The sequence below is a fragment of the Pteropus vampyrus genome, unplaced genomic scaffold, assembly GCF_000151845.1.
Source record: "Pteropus vampyrus isolate Shadow unplaced genomic scaffold, Pvam_2.0 Scaffold631, whole genome shotgun sequence".
NCBI lineage: Eukaryota > Metazoa > Chordata > Mammalia > Chiroptera > Pteropodidae > Pteropus > Pteropus vampyrus.
Window position 1 is genome coordinate 276,447 of NW_011889412.1, and position 18,136 is coordinate 294,582.

General features: G+C 36.0%; 1 protein-coding gene across 5 annotated transcripts in view; it reads left to right on the forward strand.

The window, feature by feature from the left end:
- The first annotated feature begins 6 nt into the window (after positions 1-6).
- Positions 7-18,136, forward strand: part of PCNX1 (pecanex homolog 1) — a 139,390-nt gene continuing 121,260 nt past the window's right edge. For 3 of the 5 annotated variants that reach the window (XM_011384829.2, XM_023525805.1, XM_011384831.2), the window contains exon 1: positions 11-149. In XM_011384829.2, the coding sequence (XP_011383131.1) occupies positions 147-149 (3 nt within the window). In that variant the 5' untranslated portion in view covers positions 11-146. Of the gene's footprint in view, positions 150-18,136 lie in introns of all 5 variants that reach the window. The other 2 variants (XM_011384828.2, XM_023525807.1) reach the window with 1 other exon arrangement.

Sequence of the window (18,136 nt, forward strand, 5' to 3'; positions counted from 1 at the left end):
GGTCGCAGACGCTGCAAATCCTCCGGCAGGGGGTGTGGGCCGCGCTCAGCGGAGGCTGGTACTACGACCCGCACCAGGCCACCTTCGTGAACGCGCTGCACCTCTACCTGTGGCTCTTTCTGCTCGGCCTGCCCTTCACCCTGTACATGGTGAGTGTGGGGGCGGGGAGGAGGGTGGCTCCTTCGCCGTGGTGGGTGGCAGGGGAGCGCCGGGGTTCCAGAGTCCGGCGGGCGGTCGCGCCTTCTTCTGCCATCCCCGCGCGCGCAGCCCACCGTCCTGCGACCCCCGCCCCTCGGAGCCCGCATCCCCGCTCGCTGTCATGCTCCCCTCCCCCACGCCACTCCCCACTCCTCGCTCGGGTTTCCCCTACTCCGGTGATGACAGGAGAAACGAAACAGCAGCAGCCCCCAGCTCCCGCCCCCGTGCGCGCAGCGGGCGTAGTGGGAACTAGTAGCTTCCTAGGCCCATTCGTGGGGGAGCCCCGAACCCGTAGCCCCTCGTTTTTCCACACGGCTGGGCAGAGCCGGAGTGGGGCTCCCTGTCCTTCGCGTGCTGTGGTAGGCTCCGAGCATTCTGCTGCTTGGCCGTCGCCGCATTGCTCCTTGGCCCGCGTGCTTATTTGCGCTCCGTTCCTCGGGCGCCGGGCACCTCTGCGCTCTCCCTTCACCCGAGGCAGTTCTCGCTCCTCCTCTCCGGGGAGAACCCTCCCTCCACCTCGCCCCTAATCCGCGTGCGGGGCCTTCCGAGCGGGGGAAGAGTCTGTGCCGCTCTGTTTGGAATGTGTCCGTGGGTCGTCCGGGCTCTTCCTCGCAAAGAGGTGGTGGTTGAAAACCTAGCTCTTAACCTTCCTGCCTCTGAAAATCATTGTTTTTGCTTGCTTACCACTGGTTATTTTCAGTTCATTTCCGTGGTCTGTGGCAGTTGTTTCCAGGCCAGCTTTGGGGGGAAAGAAGCGGGGGAGATATGGGGAATCTGGCTGGCATTTCAGCAGATTTGTTTGGGTTGGTTCAAGGCCTTTTACTGATTGGCAAAAGGAAAGTACTGCCTGTTGCTGTATTCAGTAAACGATCAGCTTCTCTCAACGATCTAGATTTTTAAAGCTCTATTTCACTGAAAGTTGTAAGCGCATTTTTTTTTTTAACACATTAGATTAGGGAAGGGCATTAGGGAAACTGAGGTGAAAGAGGTGATACTTAAGCTTCCGTTAAATTTTTTTAAGTAACGGAATGGAGGAAAGGACGGTGACTTTGTTTTAGGAGAATTCCTTTGTAGACATTTCTGCTAACTTTGTGGTTCTTCGTGGAGTAAGGGTGCTGGATTAGGAAATCTGGGAATTTCTAAAAAGTGCTAAAGGTGAGGACATCCAATTCTTTCCTAAGAGAACCTCATTTTCACTAATTGGCAGGAGAGGTGCTTGCTTGGGGAAAGATGCGGTAAATTTCACTTTCACAAGCAGATTTTAATTTTTCATTGAAATTATTTTGAAGAGACTTATTGCTTGAGTTTAAAAGACCATTTAAAAAAGATGCTGGTGTGGGAAGAGAGGGGAGGTAGACAGGTAAAGGGGGTCAAATATAGAGAGGTAGGAGGAGAGTGAAGTGGGTAAAGGGGATTAAATATATGGTAGCTGAAGGAAACTGGACTTTGGGTGGTAAACACAATAGAATATATAGATGTCAAATTATAATGTACACCTGAAAATTATGTAATCGTATTAACCAGTGGTACCCCAATAAACTTAATTTAAAAAATAAATAAAAAACAATAATAAAAAAAATAAAGATGCTGGTGACTGGTGACTATTTTTTACGGAATTTGTTCAATCTTTTCCCATTCTGAAAATTTATCACCAAGTATTATAATTTTCAAATAATTCTGGCCTACGGAGTTCAGTTTGCACTTGTGTACCTTCCAGGAATATGACATCATTAATGAACAGGTTAATTACTTTGGATATAAGAATCCTCAGGCTGTCACAGAGCTTTCATAGCAGATTTCTCTTGTATCCAGAATTGTAAATTTAAAACTGAAACTGATTCTTAAAGTGTAAGGATTAGTTGGCCCGTGTCCCAGTGTTAGGTTTCCATATTAGCATGTGAACTGTGCTTGTGGCTAAATCTCTTTTTGAATTTAACAAACATTACTAAAGAAAACTTGGAGCAAATAAGAAGCAGTACCTTGAGTTTTTTGCTTCATTTTGGGAGTTCAGTTAAATTTAATTCACAAATAAATATTTGAGTGTTAACTATGTACTGGGCAGTTCATTGGATTCTGGGAAAATAAAATTGCTTCTCTGACTTTCTTGTCTCAGTTTATGGCAACTCTCCTTTTCTTAAACCTTTAAAAAGCTCTCTTTGATTCTCTCTCTTCACATCCAGTTCAACAAATCTGGGTTCTGTCTTCCGAACCTAACTAGAATCCAGCTAGTCATCATCATTACACCCTTGGTTCAAGCCACCATTACGTCTCTTCTGGATTATTGCAGTGTTCTAATGAGGCTCTCTGCTTCCATTCTTTATTCTCTATTCTATATACAGAAATCTGAGTGATTCTTTAAAATATAAGTCAGATCATGGCATTTCTGCTCTCAGAGCCTGTCCTCCCATGCACCTGTTGTATTCCACCCCCATATATTTGTCTTCTTACAATTTTTCCCACACAACTGTGTTTCTACCTTGTGGCCTTTGTATTTGTTCTTTCTGCTCTGTCTGGATGACTCCTTTCCTTCAGATATCTGTGTGACTTGCTCCACTTCTTTCCGCTTTCAGTTACATGTGAGGCTTTTCCCGATATCCTGTGTAAAATACCAACTTCCCAACTCCTACAATACTTCCTAGCCCTCCTACCCTCCGTTATTTGATAGCACTTATCATGAGTTGATATATATTTATTTACTTAGTCTCTTTTATATCATTAGAATATAAGCTCTAAGAGATCAGAGACTATTTTGTTCACTACTGTATTGTCAGGACCTAGATCAGTGCCAAGCACATAGTAAGTACTCAAATATTAAATGAATGATTAGAAACGAATAACACAGAGCTTTTGCTTTCAAGGAAGTTAAAGTCTAGCTTTGGGATAGTGAACAATTCTAAGCATTAGAACTGCTATGGAAAAGTGAGTACACACTGACCCTGAGCTTCAAGTCAGGGAATGATCTTAGTTTAGGGGCAGTCAGCAAAGAGGATTTGTAAACATATAAGGAAACATGCTACTACTACAGTATTGAGGTAGATAGTTTGAAGTATACACTTGAAGCAAAACCCAACATGCCATGTTAAAATCTCATAGTTTTAGGTTATTATTTGTATGTTCTTCCAATAATAATGACAGATAATACTATTAAGTATGTATATAGGTTTTTATCCCAAACCCTCTGTCCTCATTTTATTGATGAAGATACCTGAGGTTTAGCCATCAGTGACTAGTTTGTGACCTTAGGCAGATCGTGAGCTGAGATTTGATTCACAGGCAGCCATTTTTTTTTTTTTTTTATAAAGAGCCAAAGTCTGAAGAGGTAGTACTGTAGTACCTTGAATTAGGAAGAGTCTTAGGACTCTTTTTTTTTTTAAAACATCTATTTTGTTTGGGTAAATGCAGTCAGTGCTTTTCTGTTTTTGTTTTTAGTTTAAAAAATTTTTTATTGAACGCAACATTTTGTAAATTTAAGGTGTACAACTTGTTACTTTGATACATTTATATATTGTAATTTGATTGCTGTTGTAGTGATATTTACATAACATGATTATAGTATATTATTGTATGCATTTATTACACTCTGCATTTATTACTCTCTCGCTTATTTACTACTAGTTGGAAGATTGTACCCTTCAACAATACCACTCTTAACTCCACCTGTCATCCCCTGGTAAACACCATTTATTCTCTTTTTTGTTTTTAAATGGGTTCGGCTATTTTAGATTCCATATATAAGTGATATCATGTTGTATTTTTCTTTCTTTGTCTGACTTATCTCACTTAGCATAATATGCTCAGATCTTAGGACTTTTTGCATAGTATTCAGACACTTGCTATTAGTTTTTGTGGGTACTTTGAAAGGTGGAATTTATAGTTTCTGCAGTTATAAAACTTTTAAGTAGTGAAAATCAAGAAGGAATTTTTTCTTCTTCCATTGTCTTTTCTGTTTCTCTTAAGGCATTCACCCTATTTTATCTTGTTACAGTTATTTTTATACATGACATGTCAGATAGTGAGCTTTGTGAGTATGAGCTTTGTGGCATTTTTGTGTGCTGGAAAGCAGACTGGAATTGCTGTTATCTTGATTTGTGTGTTTTCACTCTGTTGTTGATTGATTGTGTGTCCTTTGGGCAGGACTCTCCACCTTTTGTGAACCTCATTTATGAGCTATTTCATGGGTATTTTGTGAGAAAATATTTATGAAATAGAAGAAATATGCACTTGTGCATGTCCATTCTGATGCAGAAGATCTAGAGTATGGCACATTAATTTGTATTTTATAAACATCCAGGTCAGTTTAAAGAATGTGATCAATATGTCCCTAATTCCCAGGTCCTGACATACTCAGTGGCCTCCTCAGCATCTCCTCTTGACTGTCTCATAGGCATCTCAAAGGTATCATTTCTAAAACCATTTTTGATTCCCCACTAAACCTACCACTCCGCCACCACAAAACTTGTTTTCTTACTCTTTCTTTGCCACCTTAGTCAGTGGCACCATCTTGTATCTACTTGCTCATGCCATCCTCCTCCCCCTTGCCTTATGAGCACATCTTATCAATTCTACTGTCAGATCATCTCCTTTCTTTCCACTTCCTGTTCCACACTAATTTTTTGTCTGCACTACTACATTAGCTTCTATTCTTGCCCTTTTATAAATATTTCTCCACAAAGTAAAAGACAGCAGTCTGTTCATGTCATTTCCCCTCCTCCTTTGATATCCTTTAATAATTTTCTTTTGTATTTAGAATAAAATCTAACATCCTTACCAAGGCCCCGCCAAAGCCAGTTCTGCCTTTGTCTGCAGCTTGTGCAGTTTTCCCACTGTGCTGTAGTCACACTGGCCTCCTTTCTGTTACTTCAACCTACTGAGCTTGTTCCTACCGCCAGGCCCTCTTTCCTCTTGCTCCTTGCAGGGCTGGCTGCTGCTTGGTCTTTAGGGCTGTGCTTAAATGTTATCTCCTCATAGATGCCTGACCTGATAACCATAAACAGGTTCTATTTTTTCCATCATTCCATCTTGTAACTGTCTTCCATAGTGCTTATCACATATTTACATTTTTGTTTTTTTTTTTTTTTACTTATTTGCTATCTCTAACATTCCTCCCCTTTCTCCCCCCAATACTTCATAAATTCTATGAGGGCAGGGGCCAGTCTGATTTATTCTGCAGTGTCTACTCATGTGTTTGGCATATATTAGATTCTAAATAAATATTTGTTGAATGAATTTTGTATTATCTATGTGAATCTTCTTTTGTCTTAGCAACTTAACTGATATAGAATAGTTGGAAGTGGAAGGAGCACTATGATAGCCTGTATTATATGGTAGAGTCACATTTTATTTGGGGGTTAGGTTAAATATCAGAGTGTAAGCCATAAATCAAATATAGAATTACTGAAAAATAAAATACAGAATGACTCCTGAAAAACCCTAAGTCATAGTGCAGCATATATAGCTTTTTGTAGTTACACATACATATACATATATGTGATATATACAATATTATATACTGTGTAAATCTTTGGACATATGTATTCAGAAACTAAACCATTCATATAGAATTTATGAAGGTTTCAACTTTTTCTTCCTGTTTATTTTATTGTTATTTTCTGTAGCTGATCTTTATCATCTACAGAATGATAAATCCTTTATTAGCTAGGATTTCTCCAGGGCCCTCAAGTCATTTTCCAAAGATTTAAAAATATTTTAAAGATCAGTGTAAACAAGATTGTTATGATGATTAAAACTGAAGTCTTCCTATTACTTAAAAAGTTTTGAGTTAGGAAAGTTATTGTATTATAAATTAGCAATTAAAAACATGATTACTTAGTATTAGAGTATTTTCTGTGTCCTTAGGAAAAGTTTAATGAATAGTAGATGGTCTGTTTTGACCTGTATTCTGTGCCTTTTCTTACCAGTATTTTCAATATTTAGTAGTGAGATTGATATAATTTCTATGAAATTTGCTATGGCACAGATATTGCTCTTATCTCTCTGTTATGTCACCAATAATAAATTAAAGCTACATTGTCCAAAGGCGATTTACAAATGCAGTTTCCAAGAAAGCAGCCATGTTGTCAGCTTGTAGAAAAACTTGTGAATTTACAAAAGGTTTGTGTCTTTTTTTAAGGGTGGAATGCCATTTAAGAAATTACTCCAAGTTGTAAAATCATTTGGCAATTGAAAAACTAGGAAAGTTCCTAATTTTTCTAGTTTTTGAATACATAGATTTTAGTTTTCTCTAGCTGACTTTACTGAAAGTTAAATAATGTTTTTCCAACATTTTCTCATGAGAATTTCCAGACTTATAGAAAAGTTGAAAGAGTACACACCACCTGGATTCTACAATTTTTGTTTATCACATGTCTTTTTCTGTGCATTCCTCTATCAAGACTTTTTTTTTTTATAGAGGGATGCGTGTGAAGTTACGGACATCAGTATAGATCATCCCAAATACTTCAGCATGTGTACTATTAGCTAGAGTTCTAAAAGTTACAAACCCTCCATGAATCAATCATTGGATAAATTTTGGTTTTTGATAAGTGAATAGCCCTGTTTTGTACCAACTCATCATGTTGTAGAACATTAGCATCACCCAGAAAGTTCTCGCTTGTCCTTCCCAGTCAGCCCTCTCACCCTGGTTCTGATTTTTTTCCATCCTTGTTTAGCTTATCCTCTTCTAGAACTTCATATAAATGGAGTCATGTAGCATATACTTTGTGTAAGTCTTTTTCACTTAGCATAATGTTTTCGAGATTCATCCGTGTTGTGTATATTAGTAGCTTGTTCCTTTTTATTGCTGAGCAGTATTCCTTTGTATGAGTATACTACAAAACTGTAGTATTCGTTTTTATCCATTCTCCTGTAGATGAGGACCTCTTTCCAGTTTTTGGCTATTATGTAAAAGATGTCACTCTAACATGAGGGTAGCTTTTATCAGCACTCAGGGAAATTGGAAAACTTAACTGAATATCAAAAACATTTTCTCTTCCCAAATAAGACTATGTTTTAATTTAAAAGAAATTAATGATAAGTGTGTTCTTCATCATCTTATGAAATTTTAGTAGATTTTAATACTGTACTTTTATTTACTCAATGTTTAGATTTTTCTCTATTTTGTCAATTCAGTAGAACCTTTTCAAATATATGTATGCTGTCAGAAATTATAGATAAGTAAAAAGAAAGTAAAAAAGAAAATAACCACCTGCAATCTAATTCGCTCATTCTGTTGAACATTTTAGTAATCAAAAATGTATTTGGAGCTTATAAATACATATGCTTATTTTTACAAAAATGGGCTATAAAATTTGTACTGTTTCGAAGCCTCCTAGTTTCACTTGATTATAAATTGTGAATGTTTCTGTATGGGAAAATAACAGTTTTAGTATCTCAGTAGTAGACCATAGTGTGGATGTGTTACAGTGTATTAATCATTTTCCTGTTACTGGTTATGTAGGTTGTAGTTTTTAGCTATTTAGAAAACACTAGGGTGAGTATTTTTGTAAGTTAAATCTTTGTATCAGTCTTTTGTATCAATTCCTAGAAGTAGACTTGTCGGATTAAAGGATAAGTGTATTTTTCTTTGATAAATAATTCATTTTACAAACATTGAGTGAATCTTTATGTGAGAAAGTATGGATGAAAGAAAGAGAAATTAATAGTTAATAATATGAGTTTCCTGCGAAAGGCAAAGTAGGTAAGGGATCATTCTCAGAAGGGAGGAAGAAAGGAGATAAAGATGAATACTGATAGAGGGGATAAACCGTTGGTGGCGAAAGTTGAGATCTACCTTTTATGATTTGTGTAATCTCCTTGAAGTACAGGATGAGTGTTTTCTGTTGAGAGTGAAGAGAGAGATGAAGAGGATATTCAAGATTTGAGGAGGATCCTCTAGAAGGTGAAATGCTATCTTTATTTTTGGAGAGTGGAAAAGTGAACTGATTGGCATGAGGTGGTAGGATTGCCAGGCAATTTTGAAGTTGCTTTTGAGTTTGGAGAACATGAGTTTAGAGTGTTGAAGAGAAATGTTCAAGAGAGAGACTTGGGGTAAAATTTACTTGGAAGTTATCAGCATTGTAGAGGATAATCAAAAATGTAGAGTAAATAAGATCTGGGGGAAAAGTATAATTCATTAAAAAAATGGCTCCAACAGAACTCCAAGGCCCAACATCAGTTAAAAATCAGCAAAGGAGACAAGATGAATAAGGAAAATGAAGAGAGGAACCAATTACAGAAGCCAAGGTAAGAAAATATTTTGAAAAGAAGAAAATGGTTGAAAATACCAAATTGCCTTCCCGAAAGGTAGTGCTACTTTAAATTTTCATCAGTAGTATTAAGAGTACTGTCTTCCCACCTTTACTCAACACCTTCCAAAACAGGGTATTAGTGTTGTAAATTTCTTATTCAATGGGATGTTGAATAAAATCACTTCAGTAATATCCTGTTTTTGATAATAGGCAGAATTTCCCTTAAAGTACTTTGAAATTTAGACTTTTCTTAATCCAAATTAAGGCTGTTTACCACACTTATATATCACATAACTTTTATCTGATTTTTTTCTGTATTCTGTACTCAGATAAGTTTCACAGCAGGCGACTGATAAATAAGCAGAATTGTTTCTCTCAGAGGAGATTGGTTGCTTCTTTCTTTTATTTAATCTGAGTTGAATCAGATGGTTTTCCCCTGTCTCTGTGTGTAGCTGGGGAGGGCAGAGAATTATTTTGTACCTGGGACACCCAGGAATAGTAACACTAAAATAGTATACCATTTTATAGATTAGTGGTATGGAAAAGGGCAGATTACAGCAAGCATTCTGTAGATTTTACTACTGTTGACTTCTTTAGCATATAGGTGAATTTTACCAAATCATAGTGAATAAGTAGCTACTAATTCCAGTTCCTCTGGTTCTTCTGCCTGTTGGTTAAATGCTTTCTTTAGTAGAATTGTAAAAACAGATCAGACTTTCCTTCTCTTCCTTTATTATTAGAATTCAAGGGGTTGCATCTTTTATAACTTGCACTGTTGCTTTGTGTTATGATAAGAAAGAAAAGAAAACCTAGGGAAAAGCAAGCCATTTCCTTTCGAGGTATTATGGGGAAAAAAAAAAAGCCCTATTCTGCAGTGCTTTGTACAAACCAAATAGAACTCTTTGAGTGCCAACTGCCCTAAGAATAGGCAGGAAGATTAGTCACAGATTTGAGAAGCTTGAATCATATATCTGGCTGTTTTGCTTTTGCTTTCCCTGCTCACTCCCTGAGTGTTGTCTAGACATAAACTAAACAGATTCAACCACTGTAGTTAACATCTTTAAAAACTTTGTATTTTGAAATAATTTTAGATTTACGGAAGAGTTGCAAAAATAGTGTAGAGAGTTCTTGTATACCCTTTGCACAGTTTCCTCTAATGTTAAAATGTTATGTAACCATGGAGCATTTATCAAAGTTAAGACATTAACATAGATATAGTACTATTAATGAACTATGGACTTTATTTGGATTTCACCACTTTTCCACGAATGGTCTTCCTTTTCTATTTCAGGATCCAATCCAGGATAATATATTGCATTTAGTATCAGCATCTTTAATACTTTTTTTTTACATTGTTTCCCTTACAATGCTGTGATTCTATTCTTTAAGGACTTTTACAGTTTATAACAATTTATCAAATTGTGTCATAAGAAAAATTAGTAAAGAGTTTTATGTCTGTGATAGATTCATTTTATTTTATTTTATTTATTTTTTTAAGGCAAGGCAACCTTTGGTTGACCTCACAGATTGCAAGGACTTTGTCAGCTTACACTCCCTTATTTTTTTTATTTTTTTACGCCTACAGCACCTGGTCTTAGGTGGTCTCCCATCCAAGTACTAACCAGGCCCAACCCTGCTTAGCTTCCAGTATCAGATGGGATCGGGCTTGTTCAAGGTTGCTTGGCTGTAGACTGATAAGATTCATTTTAAATGGACAAAAGAGGACAATATTTTGAATGATTTTTAAGTCATGCATTAACTATTAACCTATGTTAGGCTATTTAAAATTGATATGGTTTACATATGAAGATTTGTATGAAATGAAGTAATCCTAAGATGAAGAAAACTTTAGACTTCATTTATGCAGATGGACATACCATTTGTCTTAGCTTCCTGTATAATGCTTTTCCTTAATTTATAAATTGGAGGCAATGAGACAACCATCCATATTACAAGGTAGAATATGACTAATTCCTATGTGTCATAAAGTGCTCAGGAATTGGAAGGAGCGTCCAGTTATTTCCTAGAGAGATTTATGTAGAGGATAATTCATACATTCAAAATGTTTACGCTGGGCTCTGTGGTAGGCCTTATGGTGGGGGACTTTCATGAGGTTTGTTATTAGTGCTGGAACAGCATTTCCCATAATCTTCCCATGAGGCAAATTAATCTTCGTTCTGGGGAAAAGATTTTTATTAAAAGAATGTATGTTCTCGGGTGTAGTGGTGTGCTCTGCTATCCAGTATCTTATTGTAATATATTCAATAGATTAAGGCTTTCTCAGTGCCTTATTTTTTAGTTTCTCAGAATATTATTTATGACCATATTATTACTGTTCCTGGTTAGTATCTGGAATGGTTAAAAGAAAGGATGTAAAACAGTTAAGAAAACCCCAATAAATCAATTATTATTTGCACTAAGTAGTATTCTGTTTTATTTATGCTGTAATGTATATTACAGGTGATTTTCACAAGCATCAGAAAACCTTAAGACAGAATCTAAGTGAACTTTGTAGGGGAGTAAAGGGTTTTTTTGGACATTTTAGTAATAAAATCCACATTTCAAAGATATTTTTAAGTGAGAGTAAATATTATTAAAAAAAATTATACTGTGTTATCAAAAGTTTTACTTTTTTTCAGCTCTTTATGTCACAAGAATATTAAAGTATACAGTAAGTGCTATTGAAGAAAAAGCTTAAAGTAATCTTAGTTTTCCAGTTTCTTTATGTGAAGATTTTTAAATGAACAAGAAAGTTGAAATAATAATAAATACACGATCACCCATATCTCTACCAAGATTCAACATTTATGAACCTTTTTAACAAAAATCATATTTGCTTCAACTGTATACCAATGCATGATACCTATATATATAATATATATAGATCCACACACACACATATCTATACACGCATTTTCTCTAAACACAGACACATGTATATATCTGATGCTTTACCCCTAATGCTTCAGGCTTCATCTCCTTAACAATCGTAACACCCTTATCACATTGAAGATGATTAAGAATAATTCTCTTCATATCTAACATCTAGTTCATATTTAAATTTCCCCAATTATCCCCCAAATGTCATCTATCGCCAGGTTTTCCAGTCTGGGGATCCAGTTAGAGTTTAGTCATTTCTCCCCTATCCAATTGACTTTTAAAAAGTCTAGGGTAATTAATCTTATAAAATGTTCTACGTTATGGATTTATCTAATTGTGATATCATTTTCTCCTCTCTATTCTCTGTAGTTCCTGTAAGCTTAAACCTTATTGTCCAAAGTTATAGTTTTTTAGAATTTATAAATTTTAACATGATATTGCAAATTTCCCTTTCATTTTTGCTTTGCCTTTGATTTAGTAATCTTAAACAGTTACCAACATGTTTATAGCATTTTTTTTGTTGTTCACATCATTATGCATTGTCAGTGTTACTCAGGTTTTTATTGTGTATCTGTTTTGGCTTGCTTCATTTTAAAATATGTATCTGTAGGTAAAATAAGGAAAGTCAAATAACATCACAGAGTACACCACATTGACACGTGGCTTTCAGCTAATTAAAACTTTATATATTTTTGCTTACTAATAGGGGTAAGGAGGATTAGAATTCTTCACGGATGGTTTCAAACTACATACCCCCACTCCTCTGCTCATCTCATTTCCTTCTGTAGCAAGATGCATATCACAACACAGGCTAGAGTGAGGGATAATCCTGAATTTGCCTTTTTTTTTTTTTAAAGGAATTTATTCAGCTTTTGAAGATTATTAGGAATTCTTTGTATATTCCTAACTTGTGACTGTCATGCTACTGCACTTGCAAATTGCTGAATTATTGCACATGACACAGACTTCTACACAGGTGATGACATGAGACAGAGCTGACATTACTTTTTTTCTTAAACAAACAAACAAACCCACCCACTGTCTAATAACTGGGAATTAACTTGCCTGAGGTCCTGTTTTGCTCCACTCCAATAAATCAGTGTCTGGGAGAGGAATTGGGCCTGCAAATTTTGAAAAACAACTCCTCCTAAATGTACCAATAGAAAAAAACTGATAGGTGATTCTGATGGGTACCTCAAGTTAACAGTCACTACCCTGTGAGGTCTTTGTCTGTTATTCGTGAGTGTCTGAAAATACCTTATTGATTCTTGCTTCAGCTGCTCGTTTAACCCAGCTCCCTTTTTTTCAGCAGTGAATAAATTACTGAATAATTTTGATTCTGGCTACAGTGGAGACCTTCATAGTACTACTAATAATAATGCTTATATAGTGCTTTTTACCCATTATAGTGTATTCCTCAAGCATTCCACCTTCCAGTTAAAAACCATTATTAGGTTTTTATCATGAAAATATTAGCTGTAGAGACTATTCCAGGTGATACTCAAGTATATATAGTCCAAAGCAAAAGCAAACAATATTGTGATAATACTGTGGTGTACTTTTGTAGATACAGGATTTTACTTGTGGGAGTTTATAGCATAGGTTTCTAGAAAAGAAGTTGCTAAGTCAGAGTATTTACATTTAAATTAAATTAGATATTGCCAAATTACGCCTCAAAAAAAGTTTTACCAATCTATATTCTCACCAGTAATGAAAGGACCTTTTTCTCTTTGTTCTCACCAACATCGATTATTATGAATCGTTTTCAAAGAGATGGTGTAAAGTGGCGTCTTGTTTTAATTTCTGTTTTCTTAATAAGTTCTTTGTCTTTTCATACGCTTAGTAGACATATCTTTTTTCTTTTAACTGCTTTTTGTACCCTTTGTCCTTTTTAGAAAGCCTTGTTCTAAGTGATTTTTGAGAGCCTTTTGTACGTATGTAAATTAGCTTTGTCAGATATTACATTTTTCTCCTAATTTGTCTTTTAACTTTGATTGTGTTTTTTGAACATGTAAATTTAACATTTTCTGTGGTCATTTACTAGTTTTCTTCATGTAATAAAGACTTTCCCTATTAAAAGGTCATAAAAAATTTACATATATATCTAATAATTTTTAAATTTGGGAATAATTTTGTATGGTTAAATAATAGCTCTAATACAGCTCTAAAAGGTGGTGAAAATTTGCTGTTTTACATATGCTCTAATACAGCTCTAAAAGGTGGTGAAAATTTGCTGTTTTACATATGCCTACTTTTCTCTCAGTTTTTCACCTGCACTACCCTTTTATAAAAACCACTGTGAATAGTTTTTTGTGAATCCCAGCAGAGCACACAGATGCAAATTCAAATATGTCTATCATTTTCCCCCACCAGACTATTCTATATATTACATTTTCCCCCACTTATTTTATCTTAAACATATATACAAAAGAGTTTCTTCAGTTTTTTAAAATAGATATATTCTTGACATGCATTAGTTTCAGGTGTACAATATAATGATTTGATATTTCTATAAATTGTGACATGATCACCACAATAAGTCTAGTTAATATGCATCACCACACATATTTTTTTTCTTGTGATGAGAACTTTTAAGATCTACTCTCTACAACTGTCAGATACGGAATACAGTATTATTAACTATAGTTACCATGCTGTACATTACATCCCCATGACTTACTTATTGTATAACTGGAAGTTTGTACCTTTTGACCTCCTCCTCCCACCGCCTGGCTTCTGGCAACCACTTAGTCTGTTCTGTGTATCTATGAGCTCCATTATTTGTTTTGTTTTGTTTTTAGATTCCACATATAAGCGAGATCATATGGTATTGGTCTTTCTTTGTCTGATTTATTTCACTTAACATGATGCCATCAGCGTCCATTTATGTTGTTGCAAATGCCAAGATTTCCTCCTTTTTTATGGCTGAATAATAGTCTATTGTATATACATACTACATTTCCTTTATTCATTCCTCCATCAATGGACACTTAGGTTGCTGCCGTATCTTGGCTATTGTAAATACTTTGAATGGGGTTGAGCAGCTTTTTATAAGCTTGGGTCTTTTTTTTCATGTTTTTTTTTTTTTTGTGAACATCATGTGCCTTATCCATTTTCTACTTGGTTTATTTTTATTGCTATCTAAGAGCTTTTGTATGTTAAGGAGATTAGTCCTTGTAATGCATTTGCAAATATCTAATAGTTTTATGGTTTAGCCCATTTGGAATTAGTTTTTCTGTAAGTAATGGGTGAGTGTCTAGTTAAAAAAAAATTTTTTTTTGATAGACAGTTGTCTCAGTCAACCTAATTTATTAAACAGTTTCATCTCTTTCTCAGTGGTTTAAATGTCACCTTTGTCATTGTATGAGTTCCCACTGGGTATTTGCATTTTCTGTTTTATCAGTTTGTCTGTTCTTACATAAATACCATATTTTTTAGTAACCCTAGTTTTATATATTAATATGTTTTTCTTTCATAGTAGTGGTCTTTCTTTATTCTTTCTTGTCATTGTTTTCTTGGCTATTCTTGCATATGTATTCCTCCATTTTGTTAAGTCTCCCAGAGATGCCATTTAATTTTTGATCGAAAGGCATTGAACTTGTGGATTACTTTAGGGAGGGAAGTTTGACATTTTTATAATATTGAGTTAAGGTGATCTCTTCATTTCTCTTATGTCCCTCAGTAGATTTTTTTTTCTTTAAAAGTTTTTTTATGTTAATATTGCACATTTCCCCTTAGGATTATTATTCTTAGATAAGATTTTAGTTTCTAACATTAGGGTAAATGGAACCATTTCTTTCACTATGTTTCTAACTTGTCATTCACTGTCAGACTAGTATTTACCTTCATGTATTCTGAGATCACAAGTCTTATCTACCTTATCTTTTTTGTAGCTCCTCTGTGGTTCCTCTGCACCATCTCTACTCAGAAGTTTTTTTGTTTGCTTATCTTAGTTTTGTCACTGTGTTGCTTAAATATTATTTAAAAATCACATACTTATCATGCTACGATGCCCATGTACTGTCTACTTTCAGGTTTTCTCAATCTTTATCATAGCCCTGTGAAATGACGATAGCTGCTGTTATCACCATGTTACAGATGAAGAAATCCAGAGGCACCTAGAAGTTAAATCTCTGGCTCAGGGTTCTGCAGATTGCCTCTACTACTTTTTCCCTTTGACCTCAGGACTACCACCACAGTCACTGGCCACCAACTTCCTGTACACAGACACACAAGATGCTTTTCTGATTAATCTGCTCTTGAAAGCCTATTGTGATTGATTTGAGATGAACTAAGACTCCCCACATCATTTTCAATATGTATTCTGAATCTAGAGCCCTCAGAGCAGCCCTTTCCATCACTGTCTAATTATATCCTTAATTTGGGCTCCCCTTTTGACCAGCATATTTTGTGAATACAGTGGAAGTCCATTATAAAGGACAATGTTCTCCCAGGGATTTCATTATGATTCTCTCATGGACTTAAGGTGGGACAGTTTATCTCACTCATCATTTTGGAAAGACAGATTAGATAACCCTGTCCTGTGGCATGTATTATAAATGGATTTTATTAAAATTTAATGTCCTTTCACTTATTAGTCGAATGTGGGATTCTTTTTCTGCTATGTTTATATAAAATATTATTTCCTTCCTGCCACTGCCACTGCTATTACATGTGCTCCTTCACTCCCACTACAGAGATGAACCCTAAGAAGTCAGTTATGCAAAGATCTAGGGAAGGAATACAAACAGCTAAGTTTCTAAGTTGGGAATATAAAATTTAAAAATATTTACAATAGATTAAGTGAAAAATAAAATTATAAATGTCAAATAAAGTATTATTTGGTTGATATATATATACTATATGTATAAATATATAAATACTAAGATTTATAAGTCATGCTTTGTCATTTAAACTTTTTTATTCGTTTTGGTCTTGGTGTGAATAATTATTATACAATTATACAGAGATGAAATATTTGCTATCAGCCTGTATCCTGCTTATTACAGTTTTTTATGGACAAAATCTGGAACTGGAGTTCTTACGAATATGTATAGCAGCAAGAGAAGCAATTGCTGCTACTTTACTGCATGTTTCAAGTGTCAGAAGCTTTTTTTGGGAGATTTTAACCTAACTTTGGTACAGTGATGCTGTTGGTTCCTAGTGGATACAGGCCAGGGATGGTACTAAACATCCTATGATGCATAGGACAACACTCCCTGCATAAGATTATTTGGCCCAAAATGTCAACAGTGCTGAGGCTGGGAAACTTTGCTCTAGAGTATGCATTCTCAGTGGGTATAATGTTGCCCTCAGTGGAGTGAAAATTAGTTCTTGGCAGGGGGTAGTGGTGAAAAACTCTTTTTGAATAAAGTACAGATGTACATGCAGCACATACAGAAATATAGTGTGTCTGTGGTGGTAAAATTTCATGGGTATGGGAGTGGTTACAAAACCTGTACTTCTGTGTGATTTTCTGACACCAGATGTGTGATTCCTCCCCCACCCCCCACGCCCCACACACACATCAAGCAATTGCCTGAGACGCCAACTGGGTATCCTACCATTTGATTCATTTCTGACACCATCTACCTGGATGTAGGGTTAAGGCTAAGGCCTTTTTTCAGATGCCAGTCTCAAGTCCAGGTTGTCAACTGTGCTTCTAACCAATTGGCTATAAATCAGAGGTTCCCATGACCTCATCCTCAAGTTTGATTAATTTGCTAGAGCAGCTCACAAAACCCAGGAAAACAGTTTACTTGCTCTTTAGCAGTTTCTCGTAAAAGGATGGTAAAGGAATTAGGTGAACATCCAGCTGGAAGGGCTGCATAGGGCAAGGTATGTGAGTAGAGGTGTAGAACTTTGATGCTCTTTCTAGGTGTGCCGCCCTTCAGCACCTCTATGAGTTCACCAACTTGGAAGCTCTCTGAATCCCATACTGTTGGGATTTCATGGAGGCTTCATCACAATCAATTATTTACTCCATTTCCAGCCCCTCTCCCCTCTGGAGAATGGGAGCGAGGTTGGAAATTCCAAGCTTCCAGTATTGCTTGATCTCTCGGGTGACCAGCCCCCAACCAGGAGCCCGTCCAGAGTCACCTCATTAGAACAAGAGGCATTCCTGTCACCTAGGAAATGCCAGGGATTTAGGTGTCAGGAATCAGAGCCAGAAACCAAATACTAAAACAAAAGATGCTTCTAGTGCTCTTATCACTTAGGAAATTCCAAGAGTTTTAGGAGCTCCATGCCAGAGACCAAGGGCAGAAACCAATATATATATTTTTCTATTTCTCAAGGAGTGATTAGGAAAGAAAAATATCGAAAAAGGCTCCTTAGGAGAGTGATAATGAGAAAAAAATTGAAAAACACTGCCTTCGAGGGAGACTGTCTATAGTTAGTAGTGGTTAAAAACTCAGGTTCTTAACCATTGGAGTCACAGTGGGTTTAAATCCTGTTTCTTCTACTTAACCAGCTGCCAGCAAATGACTTCATAGCTTCAATTTTCTTATCTGTAAAATGGAGATAATAGTACTTTCTTAAAAGGATTGTTGTGAGATCACCATTTAAAGCACATGGTGCTTGGTAAAACACTAAATTAGTCATTTTTAAGAAGCTCAAGGAGAGGAGGGGTCTCGTTTATTGCACTTTTACCATTCCTCAGAGGAGTATCTGAGACTTAATAGGTGTTAAGTAAATATATGTCGAAAGAATGAATAAAGCCCTTATTGAGTTAAGTGTGTCAGAGTTGCCTTTATGGAAAATGAGGAAATGGTGGTTATAAGACATGTTATACTCTCCTTCATTCTTTTTTT